Source organism: Apium graveolens, chromosome 2, assembly GCF_009905375.1.
Source record: "Apium graveolens cultivar Ventura chromosome 2, ASM990537v1, whole genome shotgun sequence".
NCBI lineage: Eukaryota > Viridiplantae > Streptophyta > Magnoliopsida > Apiales > Apiaceae > Apium > Apium graveolens.
The window spans coordinates 3,353,577-3,381,122 of NC_133648.1; the positions used below are offsets into that span (position 1 = coordinate 3,353,577).

General features: G+C 35.7%; 4 protein-coding genes and 1 long non-coding RNA gene across 5 annotated transcripts; 1 reads left to right on the plus strand and 4 right to left on the minus strand.

Annotated features, from left to right (window-relative positions):
- Positions 1–1,662: 1,662 nt before the first annotated feature.
- LOC141705581 (FT-interacting protein 3-like) lies at positions 1,663–4,344 on the minus strand. Its single transcript, XM_074508482.1, has one exon. It carries the CDS (start codon positions 4,241–4,243, stop codon positions 1,913–1,915), a length of 2,331 nt encoding a protein of 776 aa, XP_074364583.1. The 5' UTR covers positions 4,244–4,344; the 3' UTR covers positions 1,663–1,912.
- Positions 4,345–5,897: 1,553 nt separating this feature from the next.
- On the minus strand, positions 5,898–8,314 carry LOC141706722 (rhodanese-like domain-containing protein 9, chloroplastic). Its single transcript, XM_074509531.1, has 6 exons — positions 8,133–8,314; positions 7,328–7,575; positions 7,069–7,219; positions 6,452–6,537; positions 6,237–6,341; positions 5,898–6,149 (listed from the first exon to the last, which is right to left on the minus strand). Exons 1-6 carry the CDS (start codon positions 8,297–8,299, stop codon positions 6,079–6,081), a joined length of 828 nt encoding a protein of 275 aa, XP_074365632.1. The 5' UTR covers positions 8,300–8,314; the 3' UTR covers positions 5,898–6,078.
- An 86-nt stretch (positions 8,315–8,400) lies between these two features.
- On the plus strand, positions 8,401–12,477 carry LOC141706721 (CDK5RAP3 protein homolog). The gene is made up of 10 exons (XM_074509530.1): positions 8,401–8,559; positions 8,674–8,808; positions 9,509–9,603; positions 9,694–9,788; positions 9,896–10,031; positions 10,138–10,290; positions 10,411–10,962; positions 11,148–11,356; positions 11,779–11,911; positions 12,163–12,477. The coding sequence occupies exons 1-10, from the start codon at positions 8,487–8,489 to the stop codon at positions 12,292–12,294; spliced, it is 1,713 nt and encodes a 570-aa protein (XP_074365631.1). The 5' UTR covers positions 8,401–8,486; the 3' UTR covers positions 12,295–12,477.
- Positions 12,478–14,207: 1,730 nt separating this feature from the next.
- LOC141706723 (uncharacterized) lies at positions 14,208–15,850 on the minus strand. Its single transcript, XR_012568880.1, has 2 exons — positions 15,509–15,850; positions 14,208–14,800 (listed from the first exon to the last, which is right to left on the minus strand). It is a non-coding gene; the product is annotated as an uncharacterized LOC141706723 (long non-coding RNA).
- A 2,628-nt stretch (positions 15,851–18,478) lies between these two features.
- LOC141706724 (pumilio homolog 5-like) lies at positions 18,479–27,157 on the minus strand. The gene is made up of 10 exons (XM_074509532.1): positions 26,987–27,157; positions 25,098–25,837; positions 23,182–24,533; positions 22,958–23,099; positions 22,753–22,860; positions 22,268–22,480; positions 22,059–22,169; positions 20,381–20,575; positions 19,219–19,390; positions 18,479–18,867 (listed from the first exon to the last, which is right to left on the minus strand). The coding sequence occupies exons 2-10, from the start codon at positions 25,728–25,730 to the stop codon at positions 18,830–18,832; spliced, it is 2,964 nt and encodes a 987-aa protein (XP_074365633.1). The 5' UTR covers positions 25,731–25,837; positions 26,987–27,157; the 3' UTR covers positions 18,479–18,829.
- Between the last annotated feature and the right edge of the window lie 389 nt (positions 27,158–27,546).

Here is a 27,546-nt window from a genome sequence, read left to right on the forward strand (position 1 = left end):
GGTGATATATATGAGGAGGTGTATGTAAAACAACCACAAGGCTATGAAAAGGAAAACGAAGAACACAAGGTTTATAAATTGTTGAAAGCTTTGTATGGGTTGAAACAGGCTCCACGAGCCTGGTATGCACGTTTGAAAAAGTTTCTTGAGAAAGTAGGGTTTTCAAAGTGTCCGTATGAACATGCCGTGTACACTAAAAGGGAAGGAAATGAGTCATTAATCGTAGGGGTGTATGTTGATGATTTATTGGTAACGGGAACAAATGTTGCTAATATATTCGAGTTCAAGAAACAAATGCATGATGAGTTTGAAATGAGTGATATGGGCAAACTGACTTACTACCTCGGTATAGAGGTAGAGCAACGAAGGGATTGCATAGAACTGAAGCAGACTGCGTATGCTAAGAAACTGTTGGAAAAAGCAGGTATGCTAGACTGTAATGAAACGAATTATCCTATGGATCCCAAGGTTGTGTTGCATAAAGATGAAACAGGAAAACCAGTTGACTCGACCACGTTCAGAAGTTTAGTGGGTGGACTACGATATCTGGTGCACACCTGGCCTGACATTGCTTTCGTCGTGGGGTTAATAAGTCGGTTTATGGAGAAACCAACTGTTCTACATTGAAATGCTGCGAAACGAGTTCTACGCTATATAAAAGGCACGTTGGAATACGGACTGAGATACGCAAAGGGGTCGGGAAACCATTTGTTGACAGGGTTTTCTGATAGTGATTATGCGAGCAGTTGTACTGATAGGAGAAGTACCAGTGGAATGGCATTTTACCTAAATGAAAATTTGATAACATGGATTTCGCAAAAGCAGAGATGTGTAGCACTGTCGACGTGTGAGGCGGAATTCATGGCTGCAACTGCAGCAGCGTGTCAAGGCATCTGGTTGCAGAAATTATTAAGTCATATTGTTGATATAAATCCGGGACCAGTGATGCTGTACATTGACAACAAATCAGCCATAGATTTGGCAAAGAATCCTCTTTTTCATGGGCGTAGTAAACACATAGATGTGCGATATCATTTCATCTGTGAATGTGTGGATCGTGGGGAAATTGTGATCAAGCATATCAATTCGAGTAAGCAATGTGCAGATGTTCTCACTAAGGCAATGGCAGCAGCGAAATTTGCAGAAATGAGGAAACTCCTGGGAATCAAGAACCTGGATAAGCAAGCTTAGATTAGGGGGGGAATGTGTTGGAAATTTTTGGTAATCTAATCTTGGTGTCTGAATAAGTTGATCGAGTACAGTTGTGGTATCTAGTTATTTAATAGTTTGATTTGGTCAGCTGGTTGTTAGCATGATTTTAGGATCTTGCTGCTGATTTTTAGCATCCATCTACATATGGGTTTCTTCTATATAATCTTGTAATCGTTTTAGTTTATTATTAAGGCTGGTGAACATTTTCACAGAGTAAAAAAGCTTTTGGTTTCTCAGTTTACACATACAGTTCATATCTATATTTATAGCAGGTGTTTAACCAATATAAGGTTCATCCGCATGCCTAGATTCAAGTGTCGAGTGTTCAAAGCAGGCACTTACTCGAAGTAAATTGAAAAGAGTCGAGTAACATAGATAATTCGTCAACAACAGAGTTACGTCCCAAACACAAGAAAATGCCTACACATCGGTACGACAAATAAAATCAGATGTTCCATCTATATATCGCAGACTAGAAAGCTCAGTAAAATACAGCATGCTCAGACATTTAAACAAAATTTAACATGCAAGGTAAATAAATAATCCACAAGTCAGCAACTACTTGTTATATAAGAGACGTAAACCTGATGATAACAGGAAACGGCTCAACATTTGGTATAAGAAAAACTATATGCTCCATCTCTTTACAGATCTTCTCCAGGGTCGAGGAATTGACGCGAGAAGGCCAGAGAAAAGAGCATTATAACATGCAGTCAGTTCTTGCTGGTAATCTCCTGAAGAAATTGAGGGGCACAGAAGGAAGCTTGTGACGGAACCTTGGATGTCTTAACACATAGAATCCTGTAAAAAGGGCTATGACTTGAAAAGGAGTGACAATAAGAACAATAGCAGCAACTAAACAGAAAATGACAAACACTGCTGTTGCTCTAGGTTCTCTCCAGCTTAGCAAAGATTGCAGCCTTTCCCCCAGAGTTGCCAAGTCACCAACCACTGTCTGAATCCTTCCTGCAATACTTCGCAAACGATCATATCTCATCCTAAGTATGTCTACGGGGCATGAAGTAGGGAACGTATCAAATTCCTCGCCCAGTTCATCAGGATGCGAATCATCAGCACAAGAGAGGAGAGTGTCCATGTGAGGAGGATGCCTTGGCCTGAATCTGTAGTACCAAATTCCAATCAAGAAAAGGTAGATAAAAATGGTTGGCAGAATCAGTCCCGGATAAAATACCAATACCAAGAACAAAATGTGAATCAAAACAGTGTTTACGGGGTTCTTCCAATTGCAAATTTGATCGCACCATTTACCAACAGCAATTAGGCCACCTAAAACTCCCATTATTCTTGTAAAGTTTGCCTTGCTTCTTCTCACACTCCACATATGCGAGCCAACATCCAGCATATACTCCACTGCTTCTTTTCTCAGAGGCGGCTCTGCACGCCCAAGCCTCATGGAGACGATTTGAGTTGCTTGGTGCCTCAAGCTATCTAGCTGAGTTATACTCAATGGATAAACGTAATGCATTTTGGGCAACAGTGGTTGTGAGTACATGCTCATCATATTCAGCAAAGAAGAGCATGTAAATCTCACAGCCAGCTGAATTTCACCCATCTTTTTTACGCCATTGGGATGTAAAACCAGAAGGGGATATGAATGTGTGTACACTCTATCAGATTCGAGGGTAGAGAGACGAATCCTAATCTTTCCAATTCTGGAATCCCTTATTCTTCCAGCCCTGTCCGCCAAATGCAGATGACAATTATCAAATATTCCTATAGTTATCACTGTACATGGATCAAAAACCTCCCATGTATACTGCTCATTCCACTTGGGTGAAAAGCTGTCTATGATGGTCCTTGTTCGCACCCACTTCTGTCCATACTTGGCAACACAGTAAGCATCTGTTGTTGCCATCCCGTCTCTCGTTTTCATGGGTAGTAGACCCTCAGCATTCAGAATTCCCACCTCCAGAACCCCAGTGGGGGACTTCCACAGCTCTTTCGCAGTCGGTCTAAGATCACTACTATAGTGGGTGGATTCATCCAAAACATGGTAACCACCCTCCAAACAGAGTCTCAAATGAATCCTACTCGCAATTCTAACCTCCTTCTTATCTCCCTCAGGGGTAATGATGTGCTTCTCTAGATTGAACCACATGGTTTCTGGTGTTTTATGATCAAACCTCCTCTCCACGTGCTGCAAGGCAATAGCGCACCTTCCTAAAACTTCATCTTTGTTGGGTGCAACTCTATCTTCCACACTCAAAATTAAGGGCTCTTCGAATGGTTCAGCTGCTACAAACATCAAGTCCTCATTCCACATTGGATTTATCGATTTGCTCATACAGCATCGTGTCCTCAAAGCTTTATTTCCAAGGAGAGCCTTTACAAAAACATCTGGAGGCCTTGTCATATCGGAGGGCATCAAGTCCTGAGCTTCAATCACATTAACTCTTAGATACCAAAGCTTGGGTGAGAGATACACCTTGGAGCGGATGTTTGCAAGACCATTAACATCACCAAAAGTTGCAGCATCTGAATGCCATGCTTCAGGAAATGCTTCATCAGCTTGAGTTCCCCACCAAACAGCCAACATTAGTTCTCCCATAAGCTTGTTCCCGTTCCTATCTTCTAGCCTGTACCACTGTGCAGCTAGAGGACCATCAGGAGGAACCCGCTTTGGGACGTCATGAACTTCAAAGAGAACCCGACCAATGAATTCATTCATCATCACATCCTTGTCTTTCACAATGACCTCCAGTTCAGAGCCCTGACTCCGTTCCTTTGAGAAGGCAAAAACTTGAGACCATTCAGGATTGGATATCATCGGAATGTGATGAGTTGTGCCCATATAGTTTCCTAGCTTAACTTGGACATAAGGGTCACAGCCACCAGTAAGATCCTTAGGAGGTAAATTTATTGCTTTTACAACTCGAACATAAAGGTAGTCCATCTCCTCAACAAGATCGTAAGTGCTTGTGAGCTTATCACCGGTGGCCTTCCTCCCACCAAGGTGAGGTCTGGTTTCCCGGGGTAAAAACTCTTCAGGTGGAGGAGGTCTTCGTGTCATCTCTCAGAATTATTTGATCTAAAATTATAACAACAGTGGACCAGAAAGCAGCTTCCTGAGATATACAATCTTGTCAAAAACTTAAGATTATCAAAACTAGCCTACCTAATTAACATACAAAAGAAGTAGAAAAACATCAGAACAGGCAGTAAAAAAATCCAAAACAGAGATCAGTGGCATTATAGCGCGATAACAATGCTTAGACATCGTACCAACAAAAAAAAAGCTAAATTTTTAACCATGTTACAGACCTAATAAAAAGAAAGAGCTGATCATTAATTTGATTGTTAGACAGAGAAGTCTTGAGTAGAGCTGTGATACAAGGCAAAAACTGAAACTCGAAAAGCTTGAAAGCTAAGTAATATAAATTGAGTTAAAATTGAAGGCAAGTGCAATGTATATGTAACAAACCCCTCGATGAATATACATGCAAACAAAACAGAGCACTCACGGCAAATAACATGCAAATACGAGAGAGAGAGAGAGAGAGAGAGAGAGAGAGAGAGAGAGAGAGAGAGAGCAGGGGAATACCAATGTTTTTGGTTTTGAAGGATCAACGCCTGTCTGAATTCCCCAGAAGAAGAGGGTTGCGTATTGAGGGTTTTAAAGACGGAGAATGTTTGTGATTTTAAGGCAAGTCTTAAATAAGTTAGTAATAAATTAGAAAACATAGGGGAATCTGTTGAATATATCTATATAAAAATTATTGAATATCTATATCAGATACTTTGCTAAACGGGGAAACTGGGTCTCGCATGTCGGATTACTGCAGGTGTGTTTCCTTGTTCATTAAACTACTTACCATACTTTTTATATCCCTTTTTTCCTTTAAAATATTGTTTGAATTTTTTTAATTTGTTTTTACATATGCACATAATTTGATATAGTTGGCTGTAATGGATTAGTTAATGATTATTGACTGAAAATCAGCTTCGAAACACACTAAAAAGTTTGTAATGAATCATACTCTCTCCTCCGTACCTATCCCCGTCCCTTTTTAATTATCACATTTTTTCGGTCAAATTGGCCGACTTTTTAATCAAAGATTAAACATTACTCTTAGGTCATGTTTGTTTCATGAGATTATAATACCGGGATAATAATCCGGGGATAACTAATCCCATCAAAATTAATCTTATGGATTAAATAATCATATTCTAAGTTTGTTTGAAAGGATTAAGTGTAGGATTGGAATATAATCCTTTAAAAATTTATTTTGTGGGATAGTACTTGAGATTGTAATATAGTCTTTTAAATTTTCCAATCCCCTACTTAATACCATTAAACAAACATGGCCTTATACTATTAAAAAAAACTAAAAATCATATATCAAAATTGTATTGTCAAATTTCGGTCAATTTCACCACACACAAGTCAAACTTAACTGAAAAGGTACGGAGAGAGTCTTGTGGACGTATGTAGTGTAGAGTGACAAAGAGCGGTTATGTAACAGAAGTAAGAATGTACCTGCAATGTTTTCTTATGTTCATAAGGTAAGCTGATTGTTAATGTTGCAATGGACGCAAATTAAAAGTGCAGCTACCCAATTTCTGGTGTTTCTTTTGTGGTTAAGGGTAACAGCAACTGGAAGGGAAACTTCAAAAGAATTTTTATTCTCGGAATCTAAAGTTCTGCTAAGATTCAAAGTCCCCGATTAAAAAAACAGAATCACCACTCAATTTTATAAATACAAAACCCGTGCCATCTCCAACATTCATGCATTTTCTACTCGTCATTCCTCGGGGAATTACAAACTAGTCTTTCTGATTACAATATTACAAAAATATATTAGCAGCAAACTGCAAAAAATAATGGCTGAACCAAGCGCTGGCTAGCTAGGCTGAAGGGAACAATGCAAGGATCTTCTCTGCTTGATCGGGAAAGAAAGTTATAAAAAGGTAGGCACCTGAGAAGGCAACAAAAGAATCCAATGTTACATGATGGTAAATTAAATTTCACAAGAAAATGCGAGAAATTTGTCAAAGTGCCGTACAAACAAGTACAGTCCCGAGTACTGCTGAGATTTTCCCTTGCACTGTAACCAGACCAGCTTTGCCTGCATTTTGCAGCTCAGTGGAACCAACGGAATCAAATGATCCTGCATTGTTATTTATCTTTGTTATTATCATTTTATGCATTACTGGGAAATGTAAATTGTCAATGGAAGAATAACCTATTTAGTAAAAAGAAAAGGGTAATAATAACAACCTGGCTTTACAGATTGTAGTCCTGATGTCATACAAGCTACATTTTGAAATCCAGATGCATCTAACTTCTGAGCAGCAGCAGCAGACCTTACATCAAGATCACGAGAAAGAAGTAAGGAATAAGTCGTGAAGTTTTGCAGAAATAAGTTACATGGGTGACGATCCTATGTGGATGGTCATTAGCATATCTGAGACCGCTTATGAGAGTACCATTTTATTTTCAAAGAGCATTGCTTTAAATATAAAGTTTTTGATCATTGAAAAGATGAAGTTTTTGATCATTGAAAAGACCTTAATATATCTGTCAACAGTGCATATGACATTATAACTACATCCATAAAATGATCTGATGGCATCAGAACCATATAATTTTTTATGCTGTAAGTCGAGGCTAAACCAAACATGTAAACTTAAAAAAAATTATTATCTGCAACGTGAAAAGGAATTAGATACCCTAAACCTAAAGTGGTGGATTGCAGATTTGCAGTTGTGGGCTTGTTAGCTATCTGAGAATATAAGCTATAAACAGGATAACATTCCATGCAGAAAATCGAAGCTGCTGATGACAATTTTAGAGTGATCATTGGGATAAACAGTAAGTGCTTATAGAGGACTTACCTCAAACCTTCCTGACAGACAACCAACATTTTGCTGTCGGGAGAGAACTGGCTCTTAACAGATTGCACAAACTCAGGATTGGGTTTAGTAAATGGGAGGCCATAAAAAAGACCAGAGAAATTGTTGTGGAGCTGCCTCTTTATAATCGTGCCTACACCAAAAGGCAGATAATCAGATACCTAGTGTAAGCTAATCTCGTATGAAATTAAGAGTGATATGTCGAAAGTCAGACAATTAAATAGGAGGTATGTGTGTTTACCAGGGTCATTGTCCTTGTTCTCGATAAAAAGGGGAACATGTTTACATTCTTTTATATGTGCCCGTTCGTACTGAGTTCTGTCACGCACATCAAGAACTGTGTACCCTTGTTCTACGAGTTTAGTTGCTTCTTCAGCATTTACAAAATCTACTTCTGCTTTGACATTTAAAGTTGTGCGATGAATAGTTTTTCGAAGCAGGGTCCGTCTTTGATGAGTCTCAAGTACCAAAAAAGATGAGCCTAGAATGCTGAAGACAGAATTAACTTGTCAATTTGATCAAACACACAAATTGGAAGATCGAAAGGTGTATAGTAATTACGAAGAGCAATAAAACTAAAACAAGATATTATAATCCTCTGAAATTTTAGGTTAATTAGAGTATATTTAAAAGGGAAAATGCATAATGATATGTTTAAGCAAACATAAGTAGCAAATTATAGGAAAGCCTCCTCCTAAAGCTTAAAGGCAATGTGTATATAAATGAAGTAACTATCGAGGAGGGAGAGAGATTGTAGTAATCATGTGATGCAGAGCAGTGAGCAGGCATGGGGTGTGGAAAAATGAAAGTGTGGATGTGAGAGAGATAGGGAGAGAGAGAGAGAGTGAGAGAGAGAGAGAGGGAGGGAGGAGAGAGGGGGAGAGAGAGAGAGAGGAGAGGGAGGGAGAGAGAGAGAGGGTGGGAGAGAGAGAGGGGGGGTGAGGGAGAGGGAGAGGGAGAGGGAGAGCGAGCGAGAGAGAGAGAGAGAGAGAGAGAGAGAGAGAGAGAGAGAGAAGAGAGGGGGGAGAGAGAGAGAGGGAGATTACCTTCGAGAAGAAGAACAACAGCAGCCAACACCAGCCATTTGTTGTCCTCTGTCGCTGTGTCTGTCAATCCACTGCCGGGTAGTAGAACTGGTGGCGAGGGTGGGGGCCCTGGGAATTCGTAAGGATGAATGGAAGTGCGCCACGTGTGAAATGTAAAGGAAGCGCATCTATCTGTGTTTGGATTGAATTGTTACAATTAATTATCCTGTTTAATTTGTCGTAGTTTGGTATAGGCCCAAATGAAATAGACTGGGCTAGACAGACTACTCTTCTCCGGCCCATCACAGCTCCTAGTAAGAAATATCAGAATTAAGAAGAAATGCTTGCCAAAACTGATCATCTTGAAGAAGAAGGATGCAGCAGCAAAATCAGCAGCAGGACAACATTCGCAATCTTCCAATCGACATCGCTTTCGCTCGTCTCGGCGGTTAGTATCACCAGACTGACTGTTTAGTAGTATTATATTTGTAGTGATTCATCGTTTTGCTTTCATTTTTGTTGTTTATTAATTGAAGCTGGCCTTTTAATTTTGTGATTATAGAATGGCTGGTTGATCGGAAGAGAATTCCATCGGATTGGAGAAAGAGGCTAGCTTCAATCAAATCCAACATTTCCACCGCTTTCTCGTCTCTTCCTAAGCATACTCATCCTTTCTTTCAAACCCTAGACCCTCAAGGTTTTTTCATTTTCCCCCATTTTTATTATCAAGTGTTGACTACATTATGATTCTTACTTTCTTTGTTTTTTCAATTTCACTTTACTTATTGTCACGATACTATGTTACACTCTGCTGCCTCTACTCTACATTTACACCACGCAACAAAACAAAGCGCCTAATTAAAAATTTTAAATTAGTGACTGGATTGTTTGTTCCTCCTTCCACATAGATGTTTTCCGTATAACGGGAGGGGTAATGCTGGCTTTTTTATTATTTACGGTGGTTATATGTGATATATCAAATTATAGTAATAACATAAAAAAATATTATTTTCAAAGGATTCTATTCTTTTTAATTTTAAAAAATGGCATGTGATTTAAGAAATTGGATTTAAGGATAACTGATTCTGGAACACTTCATCAACATATCGCCAACTTAAGTGAATAAATAGAAAAAATTAACACAGGCCTAGAACAATTTTTTCCAGGTACTGGATTATCAAAAGTTAGGGCTTTTTAAATTGGGATAAAATCAGGGGTATCTTGAATTGTTAAAATTGGGTTTAGTTGAATGGGGAATAGTCCATCATTCATTAAACATTTTGGAAATTTTAACATGTTTTTGCTACACAGCGTAAACTACAACCACCATTATGTGATTTACCCTTATTACAATAGTACCATTATTTACTATCTGCCTTTGTTTTGCTTCTTTTCAGGGATTGGATATTTGGAAGCCAAAAAAATTTATGATATTCTCCTCAACACCACTCCCGAAACTCGTAATTTCTTTGGCCGCCTCTCAGGCCACACTGTAAGAACCCAAAAACACCATATTTTTTCTTCCTTTTTCTTACTTCTAATTATTTATCAATATCGCTGTCAACTCTCTTTTTTCCCCTAGGGAACTTGGGAGGCAATCGTTCGTGCTTATGAGAAAGAATATGTTTATCTTGGTGAAGCTGCTCAAATAATGGTCCAGAATGTTAATTATGAAATGTACGTCAATCTTCACCTTCAATTTTCTTTTTTTGTTTATTTTTAAAGAATCATCTACGTTTTATCTTTTCCGATATTTATGTGGACTCATATTTTCACATTTGAAGACCTTATGAGAAGAAGCAGGTTAAAAAGATTCAGCAGCAACTAGCGGAACTAGAGCGCAGGGAAGCTGATATTAAGAGAAGTGCAGCACTTTCTGCAGCTAAATATGCAGAAGCTTGTCAAGATCTTGGACTGCAGGTTTGATATTTTCGTAACTCTGTTGAGAACCTAGATAATATTTTTCCGCAATATATTCTTCTGTGTATAAATGAGTTTTAATTGTTTCCTTTTTCTTTTTTAACAGGGAACAAACGTGAGGTTGGAACTCGTAGAAACTGCAAAGGAATCACTTCCAAACACATTTAGAAAGATACTGGAACTTCTAAATAGTGACTCTGTGTCAAAGTCTATTGAGTATTACTCCAACTTTGTTAGAGATGCTCATACTGATAAAGATGTAAGTTTGCTAACTATATCTCACCATTTTAGTTACGTTTTTAACACTTTTTTCAAAAATTGCAGTATTGATTTTTTATGCATTCCTTCATCTGAATTTTGTCTCTTGCACTGATTGCAGAAAACTTCGACAACGCTGTTAACTAATCTGATTAGCATTCGTGAAAATCCACCATTTCTAAATGTTTCTATGGGATCTGAAGTTCTTGAGTCTGTAACTGCTAAAGCAAGCCTTGATGATCCGCGCAGTGTGACTGGAATTATAGACACTGTGGACGACAGTATTGATTGGGATATTACCCTGGACAGCTCTCAGATTGACTGGGATATTGGCACTGTTGAGGAGGCAGACGATAGTAGTAATGGTTTAGCATCTTATGAAATTATCAATGCCAGTGATATTGAACAGAGCTATTCCCAAAATGATGCTGAAATGACTGATCAGGCCTCATTAAAGAAAGATGATAGCATGGTCCAGGAGTTTCCTGTTTCCGACATCTCCTGGGATATCAGTGTAGAAAATCCTCAAATTGATGTTATCAATGAATCTGATTTGTCGAGTGCAGTCCCGGAACTATCTGCACCTGCGTACAATCCTACAAATGAGTCTCATGAGAGAAGCCAGTTTCTGGAGACAGAGTACAGAAGTAAGGTCCTTGATGATGTATTTGAGGTAAAACTCGTCCCCAATTTTCTCATTTTTCTGGAGAATTATCTTGATGTTTATAGTTTCAGCTCCTATGTAATAATAATAATAATTTCAAAAAATAACTTAATGAATTTTAATATGTTAAGGTTAAAATTTTCATCTGCTGAAATACCTAACCATTTGTTATATGATTGCTATACTGTTTTCAGATTAAGGCATTTCTGCATCAAAGATTGACCGAGTTGACCAATGGAGATACTTTATCTTTGCAACATCAAGTTCAAGCAGTTGCTCCATTTGTTTTGCAGCAATACACTTCTGATGCAATTCATACAATGCTATCTGATATATCCTCGGCAATTTCGTTACTGACGAATAGGAAAACACGAGACCTAATCATGATACTCAACTCCAAGAGGTGCTTGCTACCAGATTGTTTTGTGTACTTGTTAATTTGTGTGTTCTTCTGTTGTAGATTTGTGCACTTTCGGATTTTGTACACATTCGTTTTCTTAGGGAGACTTTATAAGCATGCAATTTCTCTGACTATATGTGTTTGTCTGTGTGTGTATCTGTGTTTTCCCAGCTTAAATCCCAAAATCATTCTTTATGTGCATCAATTTGAGACTATTATGTGTTGCAGATCAAAACTGTGTGTAACTATCTGTTAAGGGTATGTTATATCCTGGAGGGCGGGTGGTTTTGGATGGAGCTTTAGTCAGTTAGATTTGTTTTCTTGTGCTTTTGGCTAGTATAATACTTTTGTTGGTAGTATTAATCTTTTGTATATCTGTATATACTGTTGGTGTATTTTGACTAAATTGGCTTTATGATTTTTAGATTTCTTGATCGACTAGTGAGTACCCTGGAAGAGAAGAAGAACCATGAAGTGAAGATGAAAGAGGCGTTGAAGGACTTGGAAGTGAGACGCATAGAGCTTCAGAATTCCTTATCTTCGTTTTGGCCGAAGCAAGTGAGTCCCATATCCCAGCTTATCTTTTTCCAAAGATATATACTATATATTTGCTTCTAAATATTACAGCTATTAAGAGAACTCCGACTGCATAACAAAAACTAATGAACACTTTAGAGGTAGCGGGGATATTGCAAATTTATGTGAAAGATGTGATTGTTAATTAAAAAAGCACAGAAACTACTCTGCTCCATTATCCTTTCTTCTCATAGGTGGTAAAATTTGGCTGATGAATGTCAACATAATTGCAGGAAGCAGCTCTGACAAAAACAAGGGAGCTCAAGAAGCTTTGCGAGAGTTCGCTTTCATCCATGTTTGATGGACGAACGGTCAATATTATTGGTGAGATTAACACCCTGTTAAACAGTAGCGCTGGGGCCTGAAACTTTTGAGCAACGCGTTCTAACTACAGAAAAGTAATAGTGTTCAATTGGTGTGTTGTTATCAATGTGATGTTTTCGGAAATGTTTATGATGTGATTTGGGAGTTGTGCCCTCCTTTGTATAAGATTTCAGTCCTCATTGTAAGTTATTATTATTGATATATGACTCCAACTTGACTTACCATTGCATCCATCTTTGATGTAACTGTCTCCAGGGATGTCGGTGAGCCTACCTAGTTGTATTTTTTTTGTCAAAAGTTTTAGGTAACAAGAGGACTTTTGGGGCCTTGGGCAACAAGAATTTGTACTTAAGTTGCCTTTTATAAGTGGATATAAACCAAATTACGTAAAAATGTTGGTAAGTTTTGTTGAGAACGACATATCAGTTAATGCAACTCTTTTATAACTAAATTTGGTAAACCCCATTTCTTTATAATTCCACTGGAATTATATCGAGAAAAAGTTAAAAATGTATAGCATTCTAATTATTTATCTTCACATTTACTGAACAATACAGAAATTTTCGAGAAGTACCAAAACGCTACATGATGTAGCGTTTACCTTTACTTTTTCTGTTATAGTATATAGCTTGCTCCTACCAGGTTATATACACAATACTCATTTTCACAACTTGGGGATATAATCTGCACTTGTTAACATTGACTCCCTGTACAGACAAGTGACTGGTAATGAGATTCTTAAGTGAAGGTTACAGAAATGCAGTCAGACACAAGAAGTCATGATCCCTTGGAAATGTTGTCACCTTATCATGAAATGCAGGTGTTTTAAACATAATTTCATCCTCTCCACAAGTTGTGAGCCGAACAAAATTGTAAATGACAACTATTTTCAGAACTCGAGAATTGTATAGTCCACAAATTTGTGAATAATCATAACAAGAGATAAGTCCATATCATTTTTAGAGAGCCGATATTAAGCAGTGCATACAAATATCCAGAGAACTAGTACTGCACAAAACCTGCATAGGGAACTACATATAAAACATTGGATATGATGGTAAGATGTACTCGATCTGGCAGGATCGACCCTTCATGCTGGCCCCGTGTTTCCTACGACTAAAACCTACTATCTCGTTATGAATCATCTCCAGATAATAAAATGTGCATATAGGAAGAGATATGACTTAACTTCATCAACTTGAGGTGATGAATAACAGAACTGTTGATGTTGCAATTCAGGCTCTTGCTTGACCCAAGCATAAACTACTAAACTAGTTTATGTGGAAGGTTACTTGCTCCTTAACTACCAGAATTTCAATGCATTACTATATTGGCAATCGATAGAAATAAATCAAGCCAAGATCCTACTGCTCTATGTCCTGAACAACAAAATGTTAATTACACATATCCAGGGGTTTTTAACAAAAGGTGATCAACTTTTACGCTACTTAGAAGAACTGATACATGAAAACTCCATGCTAAATCATTATAGAAAGGGTAATACCTATATCATACATGTGACATTTCTTAAATCCTTAATTTTGTCATCTATGTAAACTTGGCAGAAGAATATGCAGAGTCCAAGTGCCTAGAATATATTACTACTGAATCATCTTAAACTTAAAAGGACAATGTTGTGTGTGTCCACATGTATCGTTGTGGCAGTCGTGCATTTGAGTAAAACCTTCGACTTGGTAATGATGATTTCCAACACGGGCAACACCTAGTCCATCTTTTCCCAGCTTTTGCTGAATTACTTATATTTCTGCGATCATTGAAGCCTCTACTTGGTTTATACTTTCTAGCTTACCATGTTTTATCTTCTAAAATATTAGTAGTCTTAACCAAAAATACAGAGATGGCCAGATACACAAAGTTCAGCTAATACACATCCAGGAGACATGTATATGCTATTCTAATAGTAGCACTTAAAAGAGTAAAAAATGCTGGAACATTCCACCAAACAAATCATCTCTTTAAAAAAAATTAATAGTAGTTGCATATTACCAACATCAAAAACGAAAATAATAGAAAATAAATGTAACAATTTTTAAAGGACAACTCTTGGCTTTTCAAATGACTAACCCAGACATCATCTGCACTCAACGCCAACTTCAGCAGCCCTATGTGGTTTATTTTTCCGCCTGCTCCCATTGTGCCTGAATCCAACCGGCTTCACAGAATCATTAGTTTTATTTTTAAGATCAGCACCACTTTCTTTAACCATTCCATGATTTTCATTAATGTCTGAAGTCCTCCTTCTCTTTCTGCCACTCTCAATTACAGACGATGCATTGATAAGTTCGTCCGACAAGATAATATCAGTATTCTCCACTTCATCAAAGTCCTCAGCTTCTTTTTGCAGAATGTCATTCTTCACCATCTTTAGTGGCCTTCCTCTTTTCTTAACTGGAATCTTTTCTTCCTCACCACTACCTTGATCTTCACGAGCTGCTATCAAAGTCTGTTTCTTCCCCTTCACTCTGCTTTTGCCCATTGTAGAACAATCCAAAAGAAAAAACAACAAAAACACCTAACAAAGGGGATCTGCAACAAGCAACACACATAAACCTAAAGACCTTAGCTAATATCAGAGCATTCATTTTTGTAAATATGACGAAAAATACCAAGAAATGAAGCAAAAGAAATACTATACAATAGATTAACCACACTCATCAACATCGTAAACACACAAGGATAGAAGCAGAAAATATGAAACAGTTAAACTGCATTACCAAACAAGTATGACCATAAAATAGATAAGAAATCTACTCACATCACTGTTATATAAGAATGAATACGAGATCGAGAAGCTAACAAATTAGTGTATTAAGGTATACAAATTGGCACCAGGAAAATGAGATCATTGTACAGCCAAAATTAAAAATCTTTATGTAACTAATCAGATTCAGAAACATAAAACACTGAGACAATTGACATAGCAAACTGAAACCTAAAGGGAAAATAGAACATCACCATAAAAATGATAAGATAAGGGTTTATTCAATCAAATCTACAGGATCAAGAAAATCAAATCAAGTAGTATCAAATAGTTGAAAGTTAGAATGGAAAAGAAACATAAACTTGAAAGAGTTGTTTAGACAAATTGGATAAAGAAACCATGTAAACAAGATTTGATTTTTTCTTACAAACTATATAAACAATATAATCTAAATCTGTTAAAAAAGAAAGAAAGATAGGATAAAAATGAATAAAGGGTTGCATCATCATAAGAAAGAAAAGAGATTTACATACCAAATGAAGCTGGTTTCACACAGAACAGAACAGACACTATAACACAAGATTTAGCATTAGAATAACAAAGAATCTGTGTGTGAGTGTGAATCAGTAGAGAGATTTAGTATTAGTACAGTATCTGCCAATATGAGAGAGAGAGAGAGAGAGAGGGGTTGAAGAAGAAGTGAAAGACCAAACAGAGCGAAAAGTACCCAGTATACTGTAAAGTGATGATGTACTTACTATACTAGTTGTATAGTATACTGAACTATACATACTACTAGCCTGTACGTATTAGCAAATATTTTCCACGGGGATAACTATAATAATGTGCTTAAATTAAGGTGCATCACAATACCCTATAACTCCTATTATTAGCGCCTGATATAATAATCGAAATGGGCTATAATTTAATTTAATGGGTAATTTCTTTTATTTTGTTTATTTAAAATAAAAAATTAGTATTATACCGGATATATTTTTTAAATTACTAAATTGTTAAATTATTATAGGAGTATATAATTTCTTTATTCCTATAAACTACGATCAAAATTTATTCTACTAAATTACGATCACAACTTCTATTTTAATTATAAATCTATAAGTATTATATTTATATAAATATATTAAAATTAATATATAATTATATAAAAAAAATTAACTATTAGCAGAACCGTGTATCGCACGGAATTTAAGCCAGTAGTCTTAAATTATACTCCCTCTGTTTTTTTTTATTTGTCGCTTTAACTTTTGCACGTATTTTAATGTGGTTTGACCGGTTAGTTAGAAATATGATTTTAAAAATATAAGTTGTCTACTTTTATTTACAAAAAGAAAATTTTATAAATAATAATTTTAACTAACCGATCAAAATATATTAAAATGTGTGCAAAAGTCAAATCTATAAATAAAAAAATAGAGTTATTACTTCATTCCCAAATTTGAACTCGTTTTCATTGGTGTCTCCGAAACGAGTAACCGGCTCGTATGTTTTTTTTAATTAGTAGTCTTATATTATATGTTGTGATCGTATTTGCTTGTCTATCTTGTCGCCCATTTACATTATATTATGTGTTTATATGTATATATACTTATATATTATAATAGACGAAATATTAAAAAATTGATAGTTGGTTGGTCGTTATTTGCTGAAATTATTTAATTACCCTTGTTTAATTGTTCTAATTCTAAATATTGGGTAGTTTAATTCTAATTGTAACTGATATTGAAGTCAATTTTCTTTATTACTTTACCAATTTCAATTCTATTTTATATCGAACTCCATATTCCTATAATTTATATTTAAATTCAACTTCTTCTACCAATTTAAATTTTAATTCATATTGAGTTTTATATCATTCTAATTTGTTACTTCGAGTTAAATTAAATTTAAACAAACTAAATCAATTCTTAAAATTTGGTTGATATATAATATGACTCGGGTTAAGATAAAATAATAATCCTATCAATCCTCCTAAAAAATTATACCAATGAACTTGGATATCCACGATAAAAAAATACACTATACAATTGTTTCAGACTAACACAAAACTAAAATAAAAATACAATTCGACTAAAAAAACAGACATACTAATTATTCAGTCTAAAACAAAATTATCTTATTGGTCCGAAATTTAAAAAAAAATAAACTAAAAATAATTAGTTTGATTTGGTCGGTGTATTGGGCATCAGGCTAAAATAAAATAATTTAAATCACTGGTCCGAGATAAATTAAATTAATATTAGACTAAGTATAATTTATATCCTATTCATGTGAGAAAAAAATCAAATTTTATTTAAAACATAATTTTATTTAAAATACACTTAGAATTATCAATAAACTATATCGTTCACTCGGTAATATTGCTTTTTTCAAATATCTTATATAGAGTTATAGTTAATCGATTAAGTAATCACCATGCTAAAATAATAGTTTTTTAAGATACCAACATAATGGAGACATTATATTTCTACCCTCAATAAAATAATAATTTCATTATAATAATATTCCCCCCTTACCAATGTTATCACTTTAAATAAGTTTAAATGTTATAAAAAGTTATGAACATATACGTTTACTTATATAATTATCATGAAATCATATCATTTAAATTTTTAAATGAACAAAATTAAGAATTAAATTCAAGTATTTTTTTTAAAATTATGTAATATTAAAAAAAATACGTGCACTCCGTGCATCGCACGAGTTTTAGGCTAGTAATTATAAAAGCACATGCATAATTATGCGTTAATGAATTAACACTTATTCGTATATTTACGCTTCTCAATATTATTAGTTTCTCAAATAAATCAAATTAGTTTTTTTTTGTGATAGGACATTTACAGAAGAAAAAAGAAAAATTATCTTTTAGACATAAATGAAATTTAAGGTTTATGTGAAGCGGGCAGCTTCGTATGAATGCCCCTTTTTTTGAAAAAATTATGTCAACTTAGCTGCATTTTACTAGAAAAACAACATTATGTATAAGATTGTGTCAAAATACTAAAAAAAATGAGAGGACGCGTGTGCGCGTCAACAATTACCAAAAAAAAAAAGGTTTTCAGTATTATATTACAAAATTGAGGAATGCGCAAAAATAGAGAAGTTTGTGCTCAATATGACTCATCCATGATCCAACCTAAGTTACCACCAGCAAAAATAGAGAGAGGTAAGTGTCCACTAATCAAACCTAAGTTAAACTTTCTTAGTTACATGCATATGCATATTTTTTTTATCTTACGAAACCTGCGGCCGCTACCCTTTGGGTGCGCACGGGGTAAACTTCATTGCTCACGCAATAGCCTGCAAATCACGTGAACAAGATAAACCGCATTTAAGCGACAGACACTCAGGAATCATAATCATAATCATAAATTCTCCCCTCGCGAAATTCGAACCTGGGACCAAGAGGATAGTTATCCCCTCTAACCAACTGAGCCAATCCTTGCGGGTAATTAGATGGATTGTACATGCACAAGAAACAGGGCTTCTTTTAACAGGAAACAAGCAAACAATTTTTTACTAGAAGGGCATGCATAAATTAGTTCAAGTCATTCTATGCAGAGGGGAGTGCTTTAGGAGTACTACATACCAATCTAAATAATCACAGCATCATTTGAAACAAATTTGACATTTATCCTATACATATGCACATAGTTCAAAACTACATTATTTATTTTCACCAATTCTACACCGGAACTCGTCATCAACTTCGTAACAAGTTTAACACATTGTTCTGTGAAAAACAAGTTCCGGCCAATATCAGTTCCATCCTATCCAATAATTAACAGCACTGCATTTAGAAGCCAAACAGCTGTACAGACGAACGTCCTTTAAAGTTACTTGGTGAAGGCATCAGGATCTTGATCTTTCGATTCTGCAACAGAATCAAACAAGATGTTTTAAAATCTAAACGCCTACCACATTGACACTCCGGTTTGTGCTGTATTTAGAGGCTACGGTTCTATGAATCACACTACTAGATGCTAGATACAGATATGTGATTAATTCTTAAGAATTTAATAATTCAAATTGCCTTTTTCGAACGTTACATTGAATTGTTTAGCAATTATAAAAAGTTATAGTACCAGACATATAAATCTTTCCATCAACCAATTAACAAATCCAAATGTAATCTCTCAAAGATAAAGTAATACTACGAAGTAAAGAAGACTATAAACAACATAAATCAAAGTAAACAAAACTGCCAAAGGAAAAGAATACTGACCTTCACCATAGAGCTGTTCAAATCGAGCCACGATGTGTTTCCCATAGGTGTATTTCTTCAATGAATTGAGATGAGTCCTAATACGGCCGAGCAACATTTCCCTTTGATCACCGCTACATGTTTGAATAATCCTCTGAATCACATAATTTGCATACTGGTCCTTCACCATTGTCTTTATCACGAAACATATAACAAGACTTAATACTCAAACAACGATATAGGAGTGTCATGAGAACACTCTCAATTAGAATTATTAGATGTATAATTTATAACTGTCAAAAAAAATCCTATAATAGTGCTTGCAATAAAACTTTAGCTACACAGAATGTGGAATACATACTTGGTGATTTTTAAAAGGATAAATGGCAGAAGTAGAGAACTCGGAGATTATTCACAGCTCAACATCGAATATAGGTATCAACTGAACCTTATACTAGTCCACTTACGACATGTGGGTTACATTGCTATTAATATCAGATTTTCAATGACCTTTTCTAGGGGGATGCAGTGGGCTGAATTGGCATTGACTAATTTACGATTGGGCGAGTTCCTGGATTGTTATAAATCAGATGAAGGCCAACAATCAGAAGATTGGATTAAGACTTCCAATAGGGTGTAAAACAAAGATATATCAGATATATGCAGCCAATTATAGGGGACACAATTCACATGAAAAATAAAAGGGATAACTTGTGTACCGCTAAGATCTGTGTAATATGCTGCAACTCTACCACTAAGAACGGCAAACATGCAGTAACCATTTATGTGTGATAATGTGGGTCAAGATAGTTCCATCATTGTCTATTGTCAAAAAGGAGTAGCGAGCCTTGATTAGGAACCTCCTCGATTTAAAAACTGAAAGTTACCTCTCCTTTTTTTACTTTTTCAAGTGATGGATTGAGCTTGATTAGGACTCTCCTGGACAGTACAAAGGGAAACAGACAAATCTACTACGGGAAGTGTTTTTTAACATTGGCACAAGAAAGAGGAAGTCCGTATAAACACAAAAAAAAAAAATACTTGGCAACAGAAGTTACAGAACTGCATGGTACATGACCATTATCAAGGAACTGGCAGTTTAAGATGATAACAATAAGCTAACAGATTCACATGGGTTTTACTATAATTAAAGGATTCATATTAAGCTATTCATTTGGCTTACCAATAAATTATCAATTCCATCTCCCTGTCCAATAATCTCTCTGATTATAATGTCCAATGTATTAGAATCACCATATTCCAAACATTTCTCAACAACATTTGATGCAAACTTGTGCTGGCTTAATTGTACAATATTTCCTGACAGCTTGGTGATAATTAGATGTCTTTCTGGAGGTTTTCCCCTCTCCAATACATGCTATTAGTTGCAAGAAACAGATATTAGATATTAGTAACGGAAACATGACTAAAAGATCGTAAAGAATTAAAGAAAACTCATCAGGAAAATACTATAACTACTGAACTTTTGTAAAACGAGCATTTCAGTGATGCCCTATTTGAAGCTGCATTTGTTGAGAGATACAGAGAAGCAGACAGAGAGAGGAAAAATAATAAATATTGCTCGCAAGTGAGAAAGAAAAGGGTAATATTGTCGGGCACTTGACAAACAGAAAGAAGACATTCATGAACATGCAATATAGTTGGCAAAATATTTTCCACTGCACAAACCAATTTCAGGTACGTGAAGAGAAAAGGACTAAATAAGTTTGTAAGTTGCAAATAACTGCACCACCAAGTCAAACCTCAAGAAAAAACAATAGAAAAACTACTTGGGCGAATAAATATATAAAAGCAATTATATAAAGTACTTAGGTATCAAATAATAAATGAAACAATAGACTATATAAAGCTATCCCTAACTGGCAAAAAAGTAAATCAAATAAAATTAGTTTCATGCCAGGATTAGATCTCATTTCATCGTCTGGAATTATCTACAGATACAAGAATTAATCCGTTGTTAATGTACTATTATATGTTCACTTTAACTTTAGCTGATAAACACTTGTATTGTGGATAAGTTCTTTATGCAGAGGGCAAAAAAATCTAAGTATTTATTTTCTCAATCATCTTTTTCAGACTGGATATTCTACCTTCTCTAGTAAGTCGTTTTTCAAAGCCATACGCATACTTAGCCACCAAGGCAGCCGAGGAAGCTCCTACAAAACCTATAGTTTTCTCTTCTTCCCCTAAGCAAGTGTCATTTCATATTTTATTTTATTTTTAGTAGCAATACTGAAATTAATATACAAAACCAAGCCAAATTGTTAAGGTTAACGTCTGAACTATGAATTTGAATGTCATTTCAATATAAATTCATCTCCCCTTGAATTAGTGTAATTAGATTGCGTCTTCTATTATTCAGTGTGGATGTGTCTGTAGGTAACTCAAATTTGTACTGGTAAATATCCACCAGTTGAGCAATTTCATCCAACTCAATCTTTGGTGAGATGAGGCAAGTCTGAGTCATGTAATTCAAGTTTAAGTGGCCATTTTTCTGTGAAATACCGGCCTGGAGAGGGGACTTAGAGAAAATCTATACAATAATCCTAAACAGGCAGCAGCAACTAAATGTACTGTGGATCACTTACCAAAAAGGAAAACTATGAAAGTATATATTAAAACATGTGTTTTTGTGATTTACATGAGCGGGTTATATTGATTAGCATTACATGCTTGTACACTGCCTATAAAGTTGCAAACATATCTTTAACAAACAAAATTGCTTCTGGACATATCATGTTTAATCTGGAAAGAATATAATTAACGTGAACTAAAAAGTGAGGAGTTCAACCACTAAACATAAAAAACTAAATGTTAACTCTTGAACAAATAGGACGAACCTGGGTGACATAATTGCCGTATTGATCCTGTGCTAGAGAACATACAGATTCCAAAATCTCATCCACAATAAATTGGCTTTGCAAGTCATCAGTGCAGTGTTCTAGAACTCTCTACAGCAAGTACAAAGCATAAAGCTTTCAACGAATATATTAAAAACAGACGATATAGGTATGCATAGGACTGGAGTTACGGAAAGTTGTCTTATTACCTGTATGACACGGCAACCATAGGGATGTGTTGAAAGTTTTGCAACTTGACCACGAAAAGAAGAAATTATAAAATCAATCTGATGGGCGGGCATAGTCTCGATGCACTTTTGTATGACATGATTCCCATTTTGATCGCGTACGCATCTAATAACATGTCCATCTAACTCGTGAACAAGCTTTATTTTCTGTTCTTGCTCAATAACGTCTAGAGCCTACCCAAAGATAATGCTTTATAAGTGACAAGACTTTATTGAATATCAAAGACCTCTACTTAAATAAAATAAATATGTCTCGAATTTCAATATTTTCACCTCGTACCACCCCCACCTAGAGTTCGTATACCTACCCAAATTTTCGAAAAAAAAATATGTAGAGCCTGCTCAATATGTATTCGAGATGCAAGGAAAGCAGAAAATCAATAATGAAAGAGTAACAGTACTTTATTTAAGAATCTAACTGTAATAAAATGGGTTTTGAAATGTACCTTTTGAATTACACGACATCCGTACATCTGCAGACTTAAATTCAATATTTGCCCTGCAAGTTGCCCAGCGAGTTGCTTCCTTTGCTCCAAGCTTCCATATTCAAAAAACTGCAATTATAAAAAGACAAGTCATGAAGAAATATTATTATGTGGATTAGTATTGCGATCATGCATTTGTTTTACACACTCTCATTTTTCAACCCACCTTTTGAATGACATAATTACCAAAAACATCAGTCATCAGTTTGGAAGTATATGGTAGGACTTCCTTAAAAACAGATTCCTTCTCCTCGAAACTACAATTTTCCAATTTCTGTTGAATGAATCGACTCCCATGTTGATCGCCACTGAAGTCAAAAGTTTACAATAAATTTGTTTCATGAAAAAAATAGTATAATGATTACAGATCATTGCCAAGGTAGAACTTGCCTGAATTCAATTATATGTCCAGCAATATCAGGCAACTCCAACTTTCGACCTTTACCGGATTTGAATTCTTCAAGAAATGACATTGATTTGATACCATCAGGTCCTCGATGACCTGGCCATCCAGAAGTCATGCCTGAACTTCTACCCAGATGCGGTGAAAACCGCAATTGATTTGTCCCACTAAAAAAACTAGTTCCATTGACTGGGGATCCTGGAAAAACTGGACTAGCAACAGCTGTAGCCGGAAATTGCAGGTGACCAGTGTCTCTTGGACTACCAACATAGTAAGGAATAACTGTTCTTCCCGGGTTCATATAGGCATGTCCCGTGCTTTCTTGATTCCAAAAGTTTTGATCAGCTGAGAAAGCAGAAAGCTCCGACCCTTTCGATGAGTCAATTGCACTTAATAGGTTTCCAATAGCAGCAGGTCTAGGTGACAGATGATCGAACTGACCAGGACCATAGGCATCTCCAAAAGGACGTTGAAAGTACTGGATGTGAAGTGAATCAGTTAAAGAAGGTTGTGCGGGATACCCAAAGTGTCCATAGTAACTATTAAAATGTTGCAAGTTAATTCCATGTGAGGTTATTCCACCAAACGACAAAGTTTGAGGACTAAAATGTGGGCGAGCGCCGGCATCAAAAGCAACTGGAACAACTGCTGGGGGAACATATCCAGCTACGTATGGTGAAAGACCTTCTGATTGAAAAGCATACGTACCTAAAGTATATTGAGGAGATAAATAACCAGATGGATGAAGATTCTGATAAAGTAAGGTTGATGAATTCATTTGCTCTGCTGCTGCTGTTGCATACAGAGGCGGACCAATTCCTGATGACTGTACTAATGGGTGTACCTCATTACCAGAGTAGTTAGAGGGACCATGAAAAAATTGATCAGTACCAATATATGGGGGGTTAAATCCTTGAGGCGATATTTCTGGATGAGAATTTTGAGCTTCAAACCTAAATCTTTGTTCAGAGGATACTTGTTTTTGCACCATATTATGTTGACGAATATGTTGTGGGTTTGGATTTGGACTGCTGCTACTAGTAGAACTCATATTAGAATCAATGCTGGCAGGGACTGTATGAGTAACGCTACTACTTGAACTGTGATCTCCTAAATGAGAGTCCATTGCATTAGATAGTCGTCTGTGAACATCTAGCTTAGATGATGTACTCCTCGTACTAGGAAGAGACGAAGAGCTTGAGACTGAGGAAGCTGGGTCAGGGTAAGATGATTTCTGCAAATCATCTGCCGCATCCTGAGTGTCTACTTCTTCTGCAGATTCAAGGCTTAAAGGTGGGTCCTGACTATGTACAGGTGACTTGCCATGAGTGACCTCCTCCTGCAAAATTGAAAACTTTTATTTATAAAATGTTATACACATGCATGATGCACCTAATATAAAGATGCAGAAAGGAGCCATTGTTACATCATCACAGTTTTACTATGCAACATCATGAGTGATCAAAAAAGAGTGGGAAACATGAGAAAGGCACATTTTTGAACCAACCGCAGTCCATGGATAAGATGAATTTTGAAAAAACTTGGTTACTCAACATCCCGCATGAACATACATAGGTAGAAAGTAAGTGTGCATATATGTGTGTAGGCATGTGCTCTGTTAAGTCACATTTCATCAATTTTATTCAACAGCTTATGTATATCTCGCAATTTATCGGTTTTATGGAGCAATATATATGTCGCGAAAACACCCACTACACGTGTGCTACTTGGCACATACTTACAGATGATTATGTTATGTGACTAACGCCACCGTAAAAACAGAGGTGGTCAAGAAAGATTCTGGATCAATTAAATATAATTTAACTTATTACTGAATAAAGTTGAACCCAGAGGATGTGCATACTAAGTACGCTGAAAATCTAATTATCAATTTTTGACATACCTGTGTCATTTCTGCTACACAGTCAAGTTGGCTTCGAACTTCTAATGTGCATGACAAACTGGTGCTCCTCTCTGGCCAGTTACTGGGAGTAAGCTGGGCTGATCTATCATCCTCAGTCTCCTCCCTGTGAGTGGGAAGTTTAATGCGAGGCATTGACAAGGAGCCGCGGCTGGAGTCATCAGAAGATGTCAGTATTCTATCATATCCAGCTGTACCAATTTGGCGTACCATCCGCTTATTGTTACTTGGTATCTGAGTTGTAGTAAGTCTGGGGTTCATTTTGGCACTGGACAAATATGCAATGTAAGCTGGCCCAGCATCTACGCTCTCTCCTGATACATGACTATCAATGAAACTGTTTATACTTGCCAAGCTAGCATTTGAATCAACATGTTTGTTGGCTATGATATTTTTGGCAGCAGCAATAGAGCCTTCCATGCTAGGGGGAGCACTCCCACTCCGGCTGGGTACCAGTGCCCTTCCATTGCCTTGAAATGTTTGGCTGTTTAGGAGCAAACCCAGTTCGTCAATTCCTCCTATATTGGCAGATGATGATCCATATCCAGATGTGCCCTTCAGAGAAGCCCATGTTCTACTACTTTCCGAAATTCTAATGGGACTTTCAGTTGCCATTATACTATAAAAACAAGTCTATGGAATTAACAGTGAAGGTCATGCAGATTCCTGGACGAAGCTGGTCCAATTTTTAAGACTGTCGCTACTTTTATGCCAGATGACAACTATTTTCACAAAAAGCAATAGGGTAAACAATATTTGATAAATAAGAACAGAAGGAAAGGAGCAATTTTTATAGTACTATCTTACACCAAATTGCATATAATTATCCAAATGACTAAAAGATACTCCGTTATAAATGTAAACCAAATAACACAAGTGTCTCAAAACTGTCTCTTCTAGAGGGGCGTATTGTTCTGATCACTAATAAATAGACCAGAAAAAAATGTAAGTGATAAATTATGCTGATGAGTTTTCAATTACTTATACTTGTGACATGATAATATTTCATTATCAAACATGTAGAGTATCAAGAGTATAAACAAGTTGCCACACACAGTCAGTGTGATATGTAATAAAACAAAGATTGAAGCGAACAGGTTAAAAAGTACAAAACATTCGCAATAGATTAAAGCCCCGTATTATTATTATCAAACCTATACCCGAACTACATCTGATCAAGAGTCAAAATTACAGAGAGTGGTAGACATAAACTATAATTCTTTCACAACATCCAAGGAAAAAACTGGGACATGCCGAAAATGCTTCCCTCATCTTATCCCGGCATGAAAGAATCAAATATCTTCTTTACTCGAGTATGTCAAGGAAGTAAATGTCAAATTAAAAGAAAATGATAACACGGATAACAACAAAGGTACAATGGTAGAAAACAATCAAAGCAGCATACTAACACGCTTGGAAAGAAAAAGGGGAATTTAGATGTGAAGTCTGAAATGTTAGGAAGATCGTACTTATGAAAATTAAGTCCAGCTCTAGCATACAAACAGAAAGTCTCCGTTTTTCGACAAAATTACAAATTCTTTTACTAGAGTTTCCCACACATGGTGGGTAGCATGATCTCTTATGAGAAAATTAAGAGATTAACATACGAAAAAGCAAATAATTATAGACTAGTACGGAATAAGCATAAAAATCAAGAAGTTAACTAGCTTAGTTGAATTGTGTGTTAGGGCAGCAATCAAAATGAAAAAAGCAGCCTAATTTGAGCAAAGATAGAATGAAAAACAAGCTCAATTATAGTACAGAGTCCATGATACAAGAAATTAAGTAAGTTAAAAACATGCAACAAAAGTCAGCAGCAAATTGAAACCCTAAATAGCAGTTGATGAAGCAAGAAGAGAGAGGGATCTTACCGCAGTTACTGTAGAAATTCAAAAGATGGAAACCCTGGAGAGAGAGAGAGAGAGAGAGAGGGAGAGAGAGAGAGAGATGAAATGGATGATTGAGAAGTGAGTTTTAGTCAGAGGAGCTCTGCTTGCTTATTCCAGACTACTACTACTGTTGTTTGTGTAATTGTGTGCGTCTACACTGCTCACACTTTCTTGTCTTGTTTTGTCCAATTGTACAACATTTTCTTTTAAATATCCATATAATAAACAATACTAATTTTTAAATTAAATAATTGTCATCAATTATATAATGGATTTTCTTATGAGTTAACCAAGTCCAAAAAAAATTGCAAAAAAATAAAAATATATTTTTAACTACAAAAATACTATTTTTTTTTAAAAAATGTAAAAATACAATTTTTCTGCAAGAGATATGAAAGAGTTTTTGTAACTATATTCAAACTCAAATATAACAAAAATACTTGATATAAAATTTATATATCTAGTTGATTTTGATTAAATAATATTTTTACAAATATGTTTAGATGGTAATATAATTATAAAAAAATAAGAAAATTAAGTTT